The 19,595-nt window shown below is 40.3% G+C and overlaps 2 protein-coding genes across 2 annotated transcripts; both read right to left on the reverse strand.

Annotated features, from left to right (window-relative positions):
• Positions 1-529: 529 nt before the first annotated feature.
• LOC149005990 (uncharacterized) lies at positions 530-13,420 on the reverse strand. Its single transcript, XM_089168370.1, has 2 exons — positions 12,528-13,420; positions 530-12,220 (listed from the first exon to the last, which is right to left on the reverse strand). Exon 2 carries the CDS (start codon positions 5,672-5,674, stop codon positions 4,988-4,990), a length of 687 nt encoding a protein of 228 aa, XP_089024496.1. The 5' UTR covers positions 5,675-12,220; positions 12,528-13,420; the 3' UTR covers positions 530-4,987.
• Positions 13,421-15,564: 2,144 nt separating this feature from the next.
• LOC149005991 (disease resistance protein RUN1-like) lies at positions 15,565-18,055 on the reverse strand. The gene is made up of 3 exons (XM_089136020.1): positions 17,562-18,055; positions 15,702-17,499; positions 15,565-15,573 (listed from the first exon to the last, which is right to left on the reverse strand). Exons 1-3 carry the CDS (start codon positions 18,053-18,055, stop codon positions 15,565-15,567), a joined length of 2,301 nt encoding a protein of 766 aa, XP_088992146.1.
• Positions 18,056-19,595: the final 1,540 nt, after the last annotated feature.

Below are 19,595 nucleotides of genomic sequence, written 5' to 3' on the forward strand. Positions count from 1 at the left end.
AAAATAAAAAAATAGTAGGAAGAATCAAAAAATAATTTTGACACTACAAATTCATAGATCATCACTCTAAAGTAAACATATATAAATTTGGAAGCAATCTAACATGATTTAAGGCACAAATGAAACAAAAATCAAAAAATGAGGAAGTTGGTTACTCACCTTGCAAGATTTGAGAAAATGCACAAATGGAAGAGCAAATCAAGTGTTTGAAGGAAATGGAATACTAGAAATTAGGTGTAGAATGGGATGAAAGCAAGAGAAATGAGCAAAAAATGCAAAATCAGGTCGAAATCTCCTAGGCGATATCGCTCGAAACAATCGAAACTGACGGTAGGTTGAAAATGAGCTCGATTTTGGGTATTTTATAGCCTATGCAAGTGTCGTTTCGGCCCGATATGGTATTGGACCGAAATTTCGACTCGTATCGACCGAAATCTCGGTCGATACGAAACGAAATGGATACTTTTCGTGCCTACTACTGAATTTCGTTTCGAGTTGGATTTTTGCGGTCGATCGAAATTTCGACCATTTCGATCGAATTTTCTTCCATGATTGAAAGCGAAAGATGTTGGATGGATCCCATCATTGAATATATCCGGGATGATAAACTCCCCGAAGATATTAAAGAGGCCCGATCAATCAGGGTTCGTGCGGCGAGATTCACCATCCATCATGGAAGGTTGTACCGGCAATCCTTTGCGGGACCCCTGCTTAGGTGTGTTGGACCAAAGGGGGCCAAAACTGCATTGGCCGAAGTACATCAAGGTATTTGTGGCGCACATACGGGTGGACGTGCTCTAGCACATAAAATCCTCCGTCTCGGATTATATTGGCCCAAGTTACAAGAAGATTCCTTAAAATACGTTCGGGCGTGCAACCAGTGCCAGATACACTCGAATGTACCAAAGCAACCTGCCACAATACTTACGTCAATTCTGAACCCTATTCCCTTTGCAATGTGGGGAATTGACTTAATAGGAAAATTTCCACCAGCAGTAGAACGGAAAGAGTACTTGATTGTGGCGATCGACTATTTCACAAAGTGGGTAGAAGCAACTCCATTGGCATCTGTGGTGGGAGCGAAACCTTCGGCGCTGGACTTCTAAATCCCGATCCATTGATGCTATTTGGAATGCTATTTATTTTGATGTATCCTCTAAAATTTCTGCTTTTCCCTCCCCCCCGTTGTTGACTCCCCAAGGAACAGACTCATTGTTGTTGCCTGGGGCCTCAACTCCCAAATCCATCCTTCCCCTTGATCCTTTTCCTGTGGATCTTTCTTTGTATTTGTCTTGTCTTTAATTGATTAATTATTCATCCAAAAAAAAAAAACTCCATTGGCATCAATCAAAGAAAAACAAATGGAAAAATTTGTACGGGAGTCGATCATCTATAGATTCGGGATTCCTAAGGTACTAGTAACCGACCATGGAACTCAGTTCGACAATCCTCAGTTCGAACTATTCTCTAATACCTATATGATTGATCACCGATTGTCTTCGGTGGCATATCCTCAAAGTAACGGTCAAGTAGAAGTTACAAAGCGAACGTTACTAGACGAAATCAGGAAAAGGCAGGAGACCAACAAAGCTTTATGGACTGAAGAACTCCAAAATGTCCTATGGGCATACCGAACAACAGTCCGAACTCCTACTGTTGAAACTCCGTTCAGGCTAACCTATGGTTCAGAAGCATTAGCACCGGTCGAGGTAATGACGGGAACCGTTCGGGAACGAGAATTTAAAGAACAGGCAAACGAAAAAGGTATGTTGGACAGTCTCGAATTAATAGATGAAGTTCATGCTCAAGCAATAGCCCGAACTCAACAATACCATCGAAGAATAGCCTCTCACTACAATGCTCGAGTCAATTACCGGCAGTTTCGTGTAGGGGATTTAGTTCTAAGAAAAACTCTTACTTCAAACCCACGTCATCAGAGAAAGCTGGACCCCACATGGGAAGGACCGTATATGGTTATTAAATAGGTAGGATCGGGAGCTTACAAGCTAAAAGATCTGGTAACAGACAGCGCTTTGGACCGATCATGGAACGCCAAGCATCTGAAGAAATATTTTTCTTGAAGTCAAGACAAAATTCCTTTTTGTTTCATCAATTTTGATCTATTTGGATCTATAATAACTTAATGCAGAATACTGGTTTTTTTTCCACCAAATCTTTTTGATTGGGGGCCATATATAGCAGAGTATATTTAGAATCAAAAGGCTTCGGGTACATGCCTCTGGGTAATACCGAATGAGACCATAGAACATCCTGAAATATTCCCCGGAACTTTCGGGTAAAGGCATCGGGTAGCACCGAATGGGTCCTTCAAAAGCCGAAAAAACCTTTAAGGAGGAAATTTTTCTGGTCTAAGGCATCGGTTAAAACCGAGTGGGTCCTTCGAAAGCCTCAATGACAATTCTGAGAAATTTTCTAAGGTCAAGGGCATCGGATAAATTCCGAACAAAACCTTAAAAGCCTAGTAAGTTTAAGCACTTCATAAGGTAAAGGCATCAGGTAGCACCGAATGGGTCCTTTGAAAGCCGAAAAAATCTCTAAGGAGGAATTTTTTCTGGTGTAAGGCATCGGGTAAGACCGAATGAGACCTTTAAAAATCATGAAAGTCCTAAAAAATGCTTTGGGGATCTGGTATATCGGATGTACACCGAATATAACTTTGAATCCTTAGAAAGAATTTCTTAGAAACTATTGTGAATCTGATGTTTCGGATTAACTGAACACTACTTACAAAAGCTTAGGGAGCGAATCAGAAACGTTTCTTTTTGACCGAGCTAAATTCCCGAAAGGTAAAAGAATGTGTTATAATCAAACAATGGTTAAACACAAAAGGTCTTTTATTCATACAAAGGCTAGCAGAAGCTAAACTACACAATGTTCGGGATATACACAGTGTTACAAAATCTTGGACAAGGAACATTTCAAATCGTAAAACTATGTTCGGAAGATTATACAATATCTTGGACAATGAACATTTCTATAAAGAAAACAAGAACTCCACCAACAACTGGGAAGTGCAACCCGAACCCACCGTCCAACTTTTCCAGGATCCTTATCCTTTGACTGATGAAGAGACTTCATCTTCGGTCGCTGAGATAAGAAGGAAAAGAAAATCTGGCGAAGAAGTTTTAAGCCCGATCCCCTCCTGTTCTTTGGATCGTTCTGGAAGAAGGATTGACGCCCTCCGGATTGACATTTGGAGTGTCAGCTTCTTCCTTGTTTTCTGCAATCTCTTCTGTTATTGGAGTTGCAGGAGGTGAGTCATCAAAATATAGCGTGATGTCCGGATTAAGAGTCGGCAGATCTTCCACATCTTCGGCCCATTCGGGAGATGGAAGCCCCAACTTCGTGAAGACTTCGGGATGATAGAGAAATTGATGAGGAGCCGTGTCAAAATTCGGATTTCTCCTCAAGATTGATTCGAACACCTCATTCTGGCCATTCTGATAATCATGATCATTCAAAATATTCAACAAGTTACAAAAAGGCTTACTGCCTAAGTACTTACGGATGCAAACCCTCCGGGTTTCGGTAAGGATACAATCAAGATTGGGAGGAACTATTTGCTTCCGCAGCTCTTCCACCTTGGCTTCGGAATTATTCAGTTCCCCCGAGAGATTAATTACCCTTCACTCGAAACCACGAATTTGATCATTGGCAACCTCCAGGGCTTGAGAAATATTTAAAATCTCAGTATTTCTTACCCTTACCTCATCCCAAAGCCTATCCCGAAGGTGTGCAATCTCCCGATCCTTGGACGAGGATTCCGCCCGAAGCCTGGAGAGCTCGGAATGCATCTTTCCAATCCGGTAAGCTGCCTCCGTCTGCTTGTGGAAGTTATCCACGGCACTCCTGCAAAAAACAAATGATCTGCAAGATTCAGAAATATATACAAAAAGCAAAGAGTAATCTCAAAGAAGAGACTCACATCACCAACGATTTAACAAAAACATCATTAGGAACAGAGTCCAAAGCCTTGCTTTCAGCCGGCGTTTGGGCAAGAGTGCACCACTCCAATGCCCGTCCAAAGCTGCCGGTGACCCTGTCAGAACGCCGCAGCTTTCAAGGAGGCCTGTAAACCTCCTCCGTTGGAGGGGAAGGTCTTGGAACTGAAGAAGTAGCCCCCCCTTCTTCTCCAGACTTTGCCCGTGGAATGCGCTTCACAAATAGTGCAGAAGAAAGCCGGAGGGATCCATTAACGAGCAGCAAGAAATTTTTGCAGTATGGTTTCTAGTTCAAGGAAACGAAAAAGCTCCGCACAACCGCAATAAAAATGCAAGGCAAGCCAAAGCGTTTAAATTGACACTGAAATAAGGTGATGACGTTTCAAGTTTTGGAAATCCAACGTCTCAAGTCTTTTTTGGAAATCCAACGGCAGCAATGTAACGACGGTTCAAGCTTCTAATTCAAGGGTTAAAAACCAGCGACGATTGGAATACACCAAAATGATGAACGGTGGACATTAAGCGACTTTTCGAATTTCAAAAAAGAATGGATTCAAACACAGCGCATCTATCCACGTGGCAGAGAAGGCGCCAGTTACGAAGACAACGAACTCAAGTATGCAACCGTTAATCAGCGCATTAACACCTGAGTGACGTTTGCGACTCCCAATGAAGATAAATTCCAAAAAAAAAATGAAGAGTCATCCGCATCAGCCGTTAGATGACCGAACGGACAAATCTTTCCCGAACAAGCAGTATCGTTCGACTACCAACACTTCAAATATTTTGAATAAGGGGCAGTGGAAGAGCAAAATAGCACAACGATAAATCCAAAAGACTTTCAGTTTATGTTCGGGTTAATGCAAGTATATTCGGCTAAGAAAGCACCGGAAAACTATGGAACATAAACAAAACAACAGCAACCAATAAGCCAAGAAAGATTTCATTGCAAGTCTAAGATCCGAAAGGGAGGGTCTACCCTTACAAAAAAAACAAAAAAAACAAAAAATGCACTGATAAGGAATCTACAAATTGGCGGAAGAGTGCGGAAGTTCATCATCGGTGGTTTCGGGAGTCTGTCCTTCAATATTTTCAGGGGGAACTTGAGCATTATCTGCCACGACCTCCCCCTCAGCAGTCACTTGAGGCTCGTCGTCCAGAAATTGATCAATTTCGGAAGTGGTAGGTTCGGCCGGAGGAGGATTGTTCTTCGTTGCAACCCAATCAGGGATAGGCTGATGAAGATCTTCAAAGGTCTCCTCATAAACCAGGTCCCAATACTCTCCAATTGGGAAGGCAAGGTCGACTGTTAGGATGTTCTTCCATACTTCATTAGCACCTTCCCAAAAAGCAACCACATTGTACCGATTGAGCAATTTGCTAAACAGAACACTATTCAAATACTTCCAGACACAGGCCTTCCGAACCTCCGGCTGCAAATCTTCGGGATCCTGTGGAAGAGTAACAGCTTCAAGCCTCTTTTCTAACTCTTCTTTCTCCCGAGAGAGACAATCAATTTTGGCCTCAGAAATCGAGGCTTTGCCTTTAAGATCTTCTAGCCGAGACTTGGTAATGATGAGTTCCCCTGCAGTAAGACGAAGACGCTCTATCTCCTCTTCCCTTTGGGAAATCTCTTCGATTTTCTCCTCAACAGTAGCATTGCTACGCTTCGCTTCCTCCCGAAGACAGCCGACTTTCAAATTTGCTTCCATCTCACGATGAAAGCATTCGGTAAAACCCTATATTGACAAACAAGAGAACAAGTCGTTGAGCAACAGAGGAATCAACCCAAGGAGGTAAAAAAGTCAGGATATACCTAATATTGGAGTTCACAAACTCCTCATCCGGCATGTCACTCAAAACTTTCCGATCGCACGAGGTACGGGCATTAATGGCCCAGTCAACAGAGGCATCGGTATCCAAAAGAACCGCATCATGGAGAGTCAACTTCCAGCCAGGAACATAGATCTCCCCTTGATCGGTCTTCCTCCGTTTAGAAGCCGCATCATCAATCAGCTCCCGCTTCCTTCGAACAACAGCGGCATCATCATGAGTGGACTCCTCAATCTCCACTGGCCCTTTCCCCTTGGCAGCATGATCTTGCCTAGTTCTCAGGAGACCCTTCGGGGGGATTACCCTCTTCGGGACGGCCGCGGACTAAGCTTTCCTTCGGGAAGGGGCACCTTCGGGAGCGTCTCCTCTAGCCTTACGAGGAACTCTCTCCTCAACAGCAGCAAACCCTTGTTGGGCCAATGACTTAAGGGCACGGCGATCGAACTTAGGAGGCACTGCATGACAACAAAAGACTAGTCACTACAAGGTCATAAATATGCGTACAATGGAAGAGAGCAGAAGTTGAGCGCTCACCATGGCTCAAACCCCAGTAGCGAAGGATTGCTTCGTACTCCATGGCATGACCATGGATTTTAGAACGCCAAGGAATGGCTTTGATGGCCCGAATCGCCTCAATATCGCGATCGGAAGGGATCACCAAACGGTTGATCTTGGTATAGGAATCCCTAAGGTTCCCTTTCATCGGAAATCCGAGATTGGAATCGGGAACCTTACAGAAGACAAATTTCTTTCGCCATCCCTTATTATTGGAGGGACAAGTACCTTCCGCAAGGATTCTTCCTTCCCATTTCAGATCAAGCGTTTAGAAAAAAACACCCATCCAAGGGGGTTCGACTTGTTTAGAACATGAAAATGGCGAAAAATGCCCAAGGAAGGGGTCAGCCCGAGATCATAGCAAAGCCCCAGATAACCAATCATGAGTCTCCAACTATTAGGGAGAAGCATCCCCGGACAGATTCCCCAATGGGTAAGAATTTCAGCAATAACAGGGGAGTAAAACGAGATCCGAACCCCACTCTTGAAAGAATCATCATAGAGAGAAAATTCTCCAGGGGGGTTAGAGTTAGCCCTCTCATTATTATTCGGGACGCGAAGATAACAGGAAACAGGAATCAAATAATCAGAGTAAAGCTTGGTAACATCTGCCGGACAAACTAAAGACTCGATATCCGACGGCAAAGTAGTAGGACGCTTGGACGACCGGGAACTCCCAGCCGTAGGCTTCTTAGTAACCTTCCCCCTCTTCGAGGAAATCCCTCGAGTTGATGGGGCATTACCAAGAGGATCCCTAGGGGTGACAAGGATAGATTGAATCCAGTCATCAGACACTCTATAGTCTCGATCACCAGAAAGCTCAATAGAAACTATGGGAGATCTCTGTTTAGCAGAATCTCTTCCCGAAACCATACGAGAGACAGAGTCATCGCTTGAAGTTTCACCGCTACCCATATTGAAAAGAAAAATACAGAACAAGGAAAAGTTGGAGCGAAAAAGAAAAAGCGAAAGTAAGAAAAAGAAAAACATACTTGTGATCCCAAGAAAGCTAGAGAGATAAAGCTTGGATTACAGTTTGGAACTGGAAAGACGCACGGCGAAAGCTCAGTTGAAGAAACGCGAGGAAGTGAAAAGATGAAATGAAGAAGAAAGAATCTTTTATAGATTCAAAATATAAAAGAATTAGCAAGGATGAATTCTATTGGCGGATAGTAGACCTATAAATGGATAACCGAAATCCGCCTCCGAATTCGCATTCGTATTCGTTTAAGGGTATCCGTATCCGAAAATTTTCTTACAGGAAAATATCCGTATTCGTCCGCTAAGCAACCGGATTCGGATTCGGATAATTGCTTATCGGATTGGATAATATCCGGATAAATTTTTATCCGGATAGAGTAAAGTATTTAACATTTTTTCTTTAAAAATAGATGATAATCAGATTCGGATAGCGGTATTTGGTAATCGAAAATTAGAAATTTATAATAAAAAATGTAAAAAAGTGACAATTATCAATCAATAATCGGATATTTTATCGGATCGGATTATTATCGGATATCCGATAAAGTTTCGGATTCGGATGCCTTCTCTAAATTTTTGCCGGATTCGGATTCGGATAGCGGATTTGCTAATTAGATTCGGATACGGATCCTGGTGTATCCGAGCTGAATCCGGTCCGTTTACATGCCTAGTAGATAGGAACACGCACCGATTCAAAGGGAGAAAATCTAACGTCCAACATTGTAAACCAATGACGGCTTGTAACCCTTGACAGTTCACAACCCTCGCCATGATGATAAAAATTCGGGACATAACGGTTTGGATAGCAGGAGGTAATGTGCATGCTTCTTCAATCAACACGTGGCCCATAACGCACAAGCAACGAGGCGTCGGAACATTTCGACGGCATCTCGATGGAAAAAGATGTCAGGGGCATAAAATGCAAAGATATTTTGGTCGAAAGAGATGCCCCATACTCACTCACATTCGGTGAACATCCCGATCCAGACCAAACATTCCGCAATGTTGTCTGAAGGTTTGGCCTGTGGGGCAAATGATACGATATAAATTGCACCGAACCCGTCAGACCGGGATCACCTTATCAGGCCCGGTCGAACCGTGACTAGGGCCTATCAAGACCTAATGAATCAATCATAAAGGCGTCGTCTTCTAGTTAACTATCCGTTATGGCTTCCCGAACTTTGCAGTATGTGAACTTGATTTTAAAGCCCTTTACTAGCAAAGCGGTGGAAGGATCATAACGAGATCCGTAACTGGTTATGGCCCGAATATCTAGGGAAAAACCCTAAGATCGGACGGCCACCAAAGGAGATCGAGAATTCATTCAACAGTCGAAGATTAGAGGTAAAATCTATATAAACCAAGAGCGTACAACCTCCCAGGTATCTGAATCATTTCCCAATTACATATTCATTATTATTTTGCTCTGCAAGTAGCCAAAGCCTTTGTGATTAGTCCGGTTACTGACTTAAGCTTCGGAGGTGGCCTTCCAACCCCACGGTCGGACCACGTCTAACCCCTTTTTTACAGGATCACCAAGAAGTTCGGCGGCTTAACAGAATTTGGACGCATCACTACCCAAGTTATACAACTATCACCATTATTGCAATTCTCATCATAAATAGTCCAAAAGAAAGGTTGCAAAGAGGGTTTTGGAGGTCTTCCTACCTCAACACGCGATTTTCCTCATGATTCGCACTCCGGCATTGCCAAATGAGTAAGGATCCCTCAAATCTTCAAGTTCCCCTTCTCTGCCATACTCTCAGCCTCCCTCTAGCATAAACAATTCGTATATGAGGAGAGAAACCATAAAATAGGGTTTTAAAAGAAAAATTATCGAAAATACCCCTCTCATGGGTAGGGGCGGTTGATCAAACCATACAATCGGCCTAATCAACCGGCCCTCCAACTTATTCATATGAAGGCCGATTTCAACGGGCTTCAGAGAGTAGAAACCTCTAAACATTCCCCAATCAATGGTATAATTTACCTTGGCATTCGAGACCAGTAGCACAGGTTTTTCGTATATGCCAAAAACTTGTTTTTATGCCTTTCAAACTGACACTCTTTCTCCTCTTGAACTCAAGTAGAGTAATCGGGTCTTCTTCTAACTCTTCCGACTCCAAAAGTTCGATTTTCGAACTCTCAGACTCAATTCGTATGGTCCAGAGTTACCACTTACTAGAACTCCAGGTTTGCAGACCTGAAACGATTGGTTGTCGGGTTAGAATTTAGGAGATTTCACAATGAGTATCATCCAATGCTCCATCAAGTATAACTGAGATTCCAAAATCTACTATTTTAGCTACAAACTTGTCATCTAATAGTATGGTATATGTGTTAACAACCCTATGGATAACTTTCATCTCTAGCTAATCTCTCCTTCCATGCCAATTGTGGGAGAGGACTATCCTTATACTTACTCTGACAAAGATACTAGAAAAGACTCCCCTTTATCATGTACTCATACACCAAAATCATCTCATCATTTTCCTCGCAAAACCCAATTAATGAAACTAAATGCATATGCTTGAGCTTGAGCTTTGATAAAATGGTAATCTCTTTCAATAATCCTTCCCTAGTTTGTTGATATTGTTGCTACTGATTAGCAACCTTGCTGTCTAACCATAGACTGTCTTTTTTCAAAAAACCCTTGTAAACTGCGCAAAACCCACCCGCTCCGATCCTGAGTGATGCATCAAAGTTCTTTATGGCAGCTTTAACCTCTCCTAATGTGAACCTAATTGGCTTGTTACATGATTTATCTTCATTTGTTACTTTGCTTTTTACCGATTTATTTTGTTGTTTTTCTGTTGTGAAACCTCATGAATTCTCTCTAGAGCTGGGGAACCATTTGGATCTAGACATCGTGTAAAGACTTGAGTTACCACAGTAACAGGGTTGTTGAATCCAATAATTTTTTGAAATAGAGGTTGACAACCAAGGGGATTCTCCTCCATAGGACGTATGCTCCTCCATAGAGGGTCGGTCATTACCCTTCCTGTAAATGCATTTCTCTATGATCTCCTTAAATAATTCCGTTGATTCAGGACAGTACTTTCCTTCAAGCCAGCGGTCCACAACGAGGGGTAGCAAGACTACTCTAGCAAATTCATTTGTCGATGCGCCCCAGCTAAACATGCTCAAGATCCTGTTTTTAAAAGGTGCCTTACCACAGACAACCTCAAGCAGTACTACGCCAAAAGCATAAACATCTGACTTTTCACTGAGTATCCCAGTTTTAACATATTCTGGATCAGTATATCCAAGGGTTCCCTTCAAAGTATCAATACACACAGCATCATGAGTATTATCCAATGTTCCTTCAAGTATTACTGAGATTCCGAAATCTGCTATTTTAGCTACAAACTTGTCATCTAATAGTATGTTATCTGTCTTAACATCCCTATGGATTACTTTCATCTCCGATGAGCCTGTGTGGAGGTAGTGAAGCCCTTGTGCAACACCTATGCAAATCTCTAGTCTCTCCTTCCATGTCAATTGTGGGAGTAGGTTACTCTTATACTTACTCTGCTCGAGATACTGGCAAAGATTCCCCTTTACCATATACTCATACACCGAAATCATCTTATCATTTTCCTTGCAGAACCCAATTAATGAAACCAAATGGTTATGCCTGAGCTTCGATAAAATGGTAATCTCTTTCAAAAATTCTTCCCTGCATTGTCCATATTGTTGCCTCAGATTAGCAACCTTGATGGCTACCCTTTCTCTTTTCAGAAAACCCTTGTAAACTGTGCTAGACCCACCCCCTCCGATCCTGAGTGATGCATCAAAGTTATCTGTTGCAGCTATAATCTCTCCTAATGTGAACCTAATTGGCTTGTTACATGATTCGTCCTCATTCTCTACTCTGTTTGTTACTGTTTCATTTTGCAGTTTTTCTGTTGTGAAACCGTCATGAATTCTCTCTATGGACAGGGAGCCATTTGGATCTAGACATCATGTAAAGACTTGAGTTACCACAGTAACAGGGTTGTTGAATCCAATGGTTCTTTGAAATAGAGGTTGACGACCAAGGGAATTCTCTTCCATATGGCTTAAGCTTATGTTTTCTCGTCGTCTGCGTAAAGATGCAAGCCTGTAGATCGAAGCTTTTTCAGCTTTCAATTTTTGCAGTGTAATTTTCCACTCTTCTTTGCTGCTAATATCCGATAAATAACATCCCAACACCTCTAGAGTTGAAGGCAGCCCTCTTGAATAACTTACCACATCATGTGAAAGTTGCATATACTCTGCAGGAGGTTCAATCGTCGAGAAGGCATGCAAACTAAACTACAGGAGAGATTCCTCGTGGTTGAGCTCTTTAAGCAAACAGATTTTGTCTTTATTGACTTTGACCACATTCAAGATGTGTTCTTCTCTAGTAGTTATTATAACCCGACTTCCTTGACCAAACCAATTCGCCTCACCAGCTAAAGCATCTAGCTGTTCTTTACTGTCAACACCATCAAGAACAAGAAGAACATTTTCTTTACGAAGTCTTTGTTCTATCATTGTTTTCCCTCTATGAAGATCAACAATGTCGAAATCTGTTTTGAACAAGTCTTTAAGAAGACGCTTCTGCAAATAAGCAAGGCCATTGCATTCCATTGCTTGTCTGTTGACGTCTGAAATAAAACTTTGCCTATTGAAATGTGAATGGATGCGATTATAGATAGCCTTAGCAATGGTTGTATTGCCTATGCCACAGAGGCCACAGATTCCTATGAACTGAACATCTTGAGAACCAATACTTAATAAAGATAAGAAATCCTGTACACGAGAACTCACACCAATTGGGCATTTACATTCAGCCAAGTACGTGGTACTAACTAGCACATCTGAAACCCTTTTAACAACTAATTCAAACAATCTCTGCTTGATTCCTGTAACAATTTAATGTAGAAAATAAAAAAATAAAAAAACCAAAAATATGGAACTGCTAGAATAGCAAAATATATAGAACCTAAAGAATTTGGAGATATGCATTATTATACATGAAGTGGGGATCTACAGGTTAGGCATGAATCTCATCGGAGTGATAAAAGAGCTTCAAGATAACTAATTACTTCATTTCAGCACTAACTTGACTTTGAGAGGGAAAATTGAATCTTTATGATCAAACAACAAACAGCGTGAAAATTTGCTGAAGATACTTACAATAGGTTTGAGTTTTATGAGATTGAGACTTACTTGTTCTTGTCAACAACTTCTCCTTTCAATTTCCAATTGCTTTCAAAGCTTTCCTCCAACTATCTACGATTTGAGGTTCAAAATTCCTCTCGTGATCCCTAAATGCTTCTTCAAAACTCCCAGTCTGATTCCGAACATGCGAGGGTTCAACATCGAAGAATATGGGCAACACCAGTTGACCATTGGATATGTGACATTTATGAATTTGAGCAAGCTCCAGCAAACACCATTTGAGAGAAAACAGGGATTGAGATTTTGGACTGATCGATTGCTCTAAGACAGGCCGGTCCAATAGCTTCTCCAATCCATAACTTTTCACTATCAAGAAACACATCGATTCCTTTGATTTTCATAACCAAGTGAAGGAGTCCGACGAAATTATTACGGGTATCTTCACCCCTGAAGTTGAGGAAGACATCAGGATTAGAACATCCAATCGTGATTGTAGTGGAAGTGTAGTCTCGTACTGCTTTCATTTCTAGCTGTTGCAGAGAGAGAGAGAGATTGATAGAAAGAAGTCTCCGTTTCCTCAAGAAACTTTGTTTGCTCACGGCTACAAAGTTGTGTTTTTTAGAAACCATTATTTGATTTTCACATGACCTTTCCAAAGCGAAAGAATCGAGTGGAAGGCGCGTTGCCATGTCCACAGCAATTGGAAATATCCTAGAGGAGAAGTTGACCGTTTAGTAAACGGACACAAAGCTGCCATTGTTGATGATAAAATGGTAATCTCTTTCAAAAATTCTTCTGCTTTGTCGATACTGCTGCCACCGATTAGCAACCTTGATGGCTACCCACCTATTGTCTTTTTTCAGAAAACCTTTTTAAACCGCACAAAACCCACCCTCACCCTCTCCAATCTTGCAGCTTTAATCTCTCCTAATGTGAACCTAATTGGCTTGAAACTTGATTCATCTTCATTCTTTAGTCTCCTTGTTACTGATTCATTTTTGCTGTTTTTTCTGTTTTTTCTGTTTTGAAGCCCTCATGAATTCTCTCTACAGCTGGGGCCATTTGCATCTAGACATCGTCTAAAAACTTGAGTCACCACAGTAACAAGGTTGTTGAATCCAATGGTTGAACCTCCCGAGTCAGCCAAAATTATATAGTCCAGAACCCCAATAGTATTCCACAAGGATAAATTATGAAATATATAGGAAACATTTTCTACCAGGAAAAAAAACAAAGAATTATATGAAAAAGTTGTAGTTCAAAAATATTAATCAATGATATTAGAATTTCTATTGTGTTGCTTGGAGTATGAGAGGCTCTTCCAAGATCATTTTTGATGATACGAAATTCTACTGATGATATGAAATCATGTTCGACCTTCCAAGTTCGGTGATATGAAATCATGTTCGACCTTCCAAGTTCGGTTCCTGCAATAAGGTGCTCGACCTAGTTAGTCGAGGTACGCCTCTGACGAGCAAATCAAATCAGTTACTGAGAAGATATAAACTCAATTACTTTTAAGAACCAAAAGTAATTGATCTCACCAAAAAACTTACATTCCCTTGTGGGATTTATACAGTCAAGTTGATAGATTTTGACCAGGAGTCTAAGGAGGAAACCGTTTAGGATAGAATATTTTATCTTACCATAGAGTCTACTCCCCTTATTCTGGTATTTGAAGTGCCATAGGTAACTACTAGCTTGAACCTCAAACCCGATTGGTCGGATCGGCTTACATGGTTTGTTCGGTGAACTAAGCCGTAGATTCTCTTGATTGGATTTGGCCACTGTGGTCATTCCGGTCATTAGCAATTACAAAAGAGCAAGAAAAAAAATCACATAACTAGAATGCGCATTTCCCTCAAAATTTGAAATGTTATGAAACTCCTCTCCATAACTTTTTAGTGTTTGTGACAGTTGATACTTAAATCCTTTAAATTCAAATTAATTTTTTAACCACCAAATTATCCTTGGTGTAGAAAGATCATAATACCCAGTAATTTAATCGATTTATGAATTTATCCTAAACCCTTAATTTACCATTTTATCCTCAAATTAATCTTCCTTCTCCTCATGTCATCCTCTCACCCTCCGAGTCTTCTATCAATCATCATAAAGTAGAGCACATAAGGCATTTGTTTCTCAAATACTTTCGCAAATTTATTCTGATACATGCTCTGATTCAGTGTCTCGGACAGCCTTTCTGATCTAAGGCACGACTCATCTGGAAAAACACAAAACAAATATGAAAGTTATCGATCTTACAGTTCCCAAAACTATTATATGCGATAGAAACGAAATCCTAGACCCATGCATATATGCAAAAATTGTTTTTCCAACATTTTCTCTTGGGCACGATGATTCGATTACTCTTGATTCTTGATCAGTAGAACATACATACAAGTTTGATTCTCAGTAGAAGTGGTATCTGCTTAGAAACTTTAAATCAACCTTGTAAAATAATTTTGTTTAGAAACTCGAAGGTTTCACTGAGATTCCCATTAATATCTGAGATTTTGTCGTTGTCCTTCATAAACGAATTAACAACTGGGTTAGCACGACGAAGTGGGAGATTTTTCATTCAATTTTGTTCAAGTATTCCTGAAAATTCCACCATCTTTACAACACAAACCAAGTAATTTTAAGATTTTGAAACAAAACTGTAACTTCCATCGAGTACGCCTACAACCAAAGCTTATCCAACTTTAGCTAGCTCCGTTGTCCGTTCCAAACCTTTCATCAACAATATTTGAGCAAACACCCAAATCTGTGGAAGAAACCGATCATTCTAGCATAAACATAAGAAAACAATAGGATTAATTAAGATACAAGTATTAAATGTATACATGGTTAAGATTTAATTGATCAAAAGTAATAATTTAATTTCGCCTGTGTACCTTCGCTCAGTGACTTTTCTATCATTTTTTCTTCTGGGTTATCTTTTAACCAAGCTTCATGCACCTTCAACGTGCTCTTCAAAACACGCAATGCTATATCCATTGTGGGTCGAAACTCACGCTCATATTCAAGGCATAAACGTATAAGCGTCTTGAATCTATCCATTGAATAAGGAGAATACTTCCCTTCAAGCCGTCTGTCCACAAGAATAGTATTCAGGCTTGGTATTCTATATTCCAAGGCTCCTTTTCCAAGTTGACGTGTGCGAGAGCGGAGAGTGAACGTGCCCATCGCTGGCCCGAAAATCATCTGACCACGGACAACCTCAAGCAGTGTTACGCCGAAAGAGTAAACGTCAGACCTGACAGTCAATGTTCTACTTCCAAGATATGCTGGATCAATAAATACAGGGGTTCCCTTCAAATAATCAGTCAATACACCACTTTCTACCATTAATGTTTGATCAGGACCATCAGATATTACTGAGATTCCAAAATCTGCTATCTTAGCCATGAAATCATCATCCAATAGTATGTTCTCTGTCTTAACATCCCTATGGATTACTTTCATCTCTGATGGGCCCGTGTGGAGATAGTGGAGCCCTCTTGCAATACCTATGCAAATCTCTAATCTTTGCTTCCATGTCAATGGTTCGAGTTTATTTTTTCCAATGCCACAGAGATGTTGGCGAAGATTCCCCTTTGTCATATACTCATACACCAAAATCATCTCATTATTTTCTTCACAGAACCCAAGCAGTGAAACCAAATGCTTATGTTTGAGCTTTGAAAGAATCTTAATCTCATTCAAAAATTCTTCCCTTCTTTCTCCAGGTTTCCCTCCCTGATCAGCAACTTTGATGGCTACCCACTGACTGTCTTTTTCCAGAAAACCCTTGTAAACTGTACCAAACCCACCCTTTCCAATCTTGAGTGATTCATCAAAATTCTTTGTTGCATCTTTGATCTCTTCTAATGTGAACCTAATTGACTTGTTTGATGGCTCAGCTTGAGTATTTGGCGTGTTTGTTACCGAATTATGTTGCTCCTTTTCTGTTGTGAAACCCTCATGAAGTCTCTCTGTAGCTGTGGGGCCATTTGGATCTAGAAATTTTGTAAAGACTCGAGTTGCAACAGTAACAGGGTTGTTGAATCCAACGGTTCTTTGAAATAAAGGGTAACGACGAATGGGATTCTCTTCCACAGGACGTATGTTTATGTTTTTCCTTTGCTTGCGCAAAGACGAAAGCCGGTAGATGGAAGCCTTTCCGGCTTTCAATTTCTGCAATGTAGTTTTCCACTCTTTTCTGTTTCTAATGACTGACAAATAACACCCCAACAGCTCTAGAGTTGAAGGGATCCCTCTTGAATAACTTACCACATCATGTGAAAGTTGCATATATTCTTGAGGAGGTTCATCACTTGAGAAGGCATGCAAACTAAATAAACGAAGAGACTCCTCATGGTTAAGCTCTTTAACCCAATAGATTTTGTCCACTTTGGCCACATTCAACAGGTGCTCGTCTGTTGTAGTTATTATTACTCGACTTCCTTGACCAAACCAACTGACCTCACCAGCCAAACCATCTATTTGTTCTTTACTATCCACACCATCAAGAACAAGAAGAACATTTTCTTTACGGAGTTTTTGTTCTATCTGTGTTCTACCTCTATGATGATCAACAATGTCAAAATCTGTTTTAAAGATGTCTTTAAGAACTTGATTCTGCATATAAGCAAGGCCAATGCGATCCATTGTTTTGTTAACGTCTGAAATAAAACTTTGCTTATCGAAGCGTGAATGGATATGATTATAGACAGCCTTAGCAATGGCTGTCTTCCCAATGCCACAAACACCACAGATTCCTATGAACTGAACATCTTGAGAACAAGCAATACTTAAATAAGGTAAGAGATCTACTACACGAGAACTCATACCAACTTGATGTCTACATTCAGCCAAGTATGTGCTACTAATGAGCTCATCTACAACCCTTTTAACAACTAATTCAACAATCTCTGCTTGATTCCTGTAATAATTTAATGCAAATAAAAAAAAAAGCTCAATAACAAAGGTGACTTTGATAGGAAAATTTGAATCTTTATAATCCAATAAACAAACACTGTAAAAAAATTGCTGATGACATGTCAAAACAGGTGTAAATTTTATGGGATTGAGACTTACTTGTTATTGTCAATTACTTCTCCTTTCAAGTTTCCAATCGCTTTCAAAGCTTTCCTCCAACTGTCTACAATCTCAGGCTGAAAATTCTTCTCGTGTTCCCTAAATGCTTCTTCAAAACTCCCGCTTTGATTCCGAACATGTGAGGGATCAATATGGAAGAATATAGGCAGCACCAATTGATCATTGGATATGAGAGATTGATGAATCTGAGCAAGTTCCAGCAGACACCATTTGCTGTTTGCATATTGTTGTGAGAAGACAGGAATTGAGATTTTGGACTGTTCAATTGCTCTAAGACAGGCTGGTCCAATTGCTTCTCCAATCCATAACTTTTCACTATCAAGAAACACATCAATTCCTTTGATTTTCATAACTAAGTGAAGGAATCCAACAAAACTATTACGAGTATCTTCACCTCTGAAGTTGAGGAAGACATCAGAATTAGAACGTCCAATCGTGATGGTAGTGGAAGTGCAATCCGGTAGTGCTGCCATAACTTCTTGTTGCAGAGAGGTACAGAGATTGATGGATGCTCAGAATGACTTTTCCTTTTTGTCAAGAAACTGTTTTAGCTCACATAAACAAATTCGTTTGAATTGTGGAAAGAAAGTAGTGGAAGGCATGTTGCAGTGTCAACTGGCGGGCTTTCTGAGTTGTTTCCACTCTTCTCTCCTTCAATTTTCAGTTTACAAAATTTGAAAATATCTAAGAGGAGACGTTGACCTTGATCTTGTATTTTATCCTACCATGAACTTTGTCTTTTTGCAAAATGACTTTTTGGAAATTATAGGTTTCTCTATTAGACACTTTGAATGGATCTTGTCTATCTATATATTTTTTGTCGTTAAAAAAAAAAGTAATGAATTTATGTGAATCTTACACAAAAAAACAAAAGGAGTTTATGTGAATCATCGACTCTGATATGATCAGGAAAAACACAAATCTCAAAGACTGTAATGATCACCTCCGATATTTGAAGTTGTATTCACTACCAGCCATCACCTCCTCTTAGATTATTGAAAACCTGATGTTGTAGCATTTTCAAGCGGGGCCAGGAGGCTTCCTATCCCACAGGATGGAACCAAGAAAATTTCAAGTGTTATAGATCATGGAGGCAATCCTGAGGGCATCAAATGCTTTCAAGGATGTTGGCTCTTGTAGTGTGAGCAGCCATGGAAGTTGGTTGAAGTGCAAGGGTTGCAGTCAGTGGCAAAAATACATATAGGCCGAGAGGGCCATGCAACCCAAAAAAAAAACTTATATTTAAAAAAGAATAATTTAAATATGATAAAATAATTCAAAGGTAGGACTTTCAATGGGTCCTACATGAACCCACACAATATATGTGGTAAAAAAGAGTCAGTGCTCTCTGCGACGGAGAGGTGATCTTGATCTTATTATCCCTCCTCCCCCTTGTTGAATGCTAGATCCATCCCTGACCACAGTGGTTATCCCATTTTTCCTGAACATGTTAGAATCCGAGAAAAAGCAAGGTGTTGCACATGGTTGGTTATTACTCTGCACTTCATCATTTTGTTTATTTATAAACATGTGAGTTGTCAACTTTTTCACTTACATGCTTCTCTTAGACTAGGAGCAAATTAGGATCAAAAGCTAAAAATTAGAGCCATAAAAACACAATACAAATAGAAAGTAATCAATCTTACCGTTCCAAAAACAATGTAAGTGAAAATTCATTCTATTTCTAACAAAGAAATAAACCATTCATTCTCTTATGGATGAGTGACACGCGTTTTTAAGTCACACCAAATAATTGAAATTAAATATATATAATAAAAAAAGGGAAAAAAAAAAAAAGAAAGAAGATGACCGTTGCCTTTCACAATTCGATCTAAAATAAAATGACAACAGCGGCAGCAACTGACTTCCCCCTCCACCCAAAGCATATCCACCATTTGCTCCATTGCTAATACCACTTTAATTTGAGCAAACTCTTGGACATGTTTGGAAGTCATCTGTCACTCTACCATAAGCATAAGAAAACAATAGGGGTTCTTACCCAAAAAACAAAAA

Source organism: Hakea prostrata, chromosome 9 (assembly GCF_041222555.1).
Source record: "Hakea prostrata isolate BN-2017 chromosome 9, UWA_Hpros_2, whole genome shotgun sequence".
Classification (NCBI taxonomy): Eukaryota; Viridiplantae; Streptophyta; class Magnoliopsida; order Proteales; family Proteaceae; genus Hakea; species Hakea prostrata.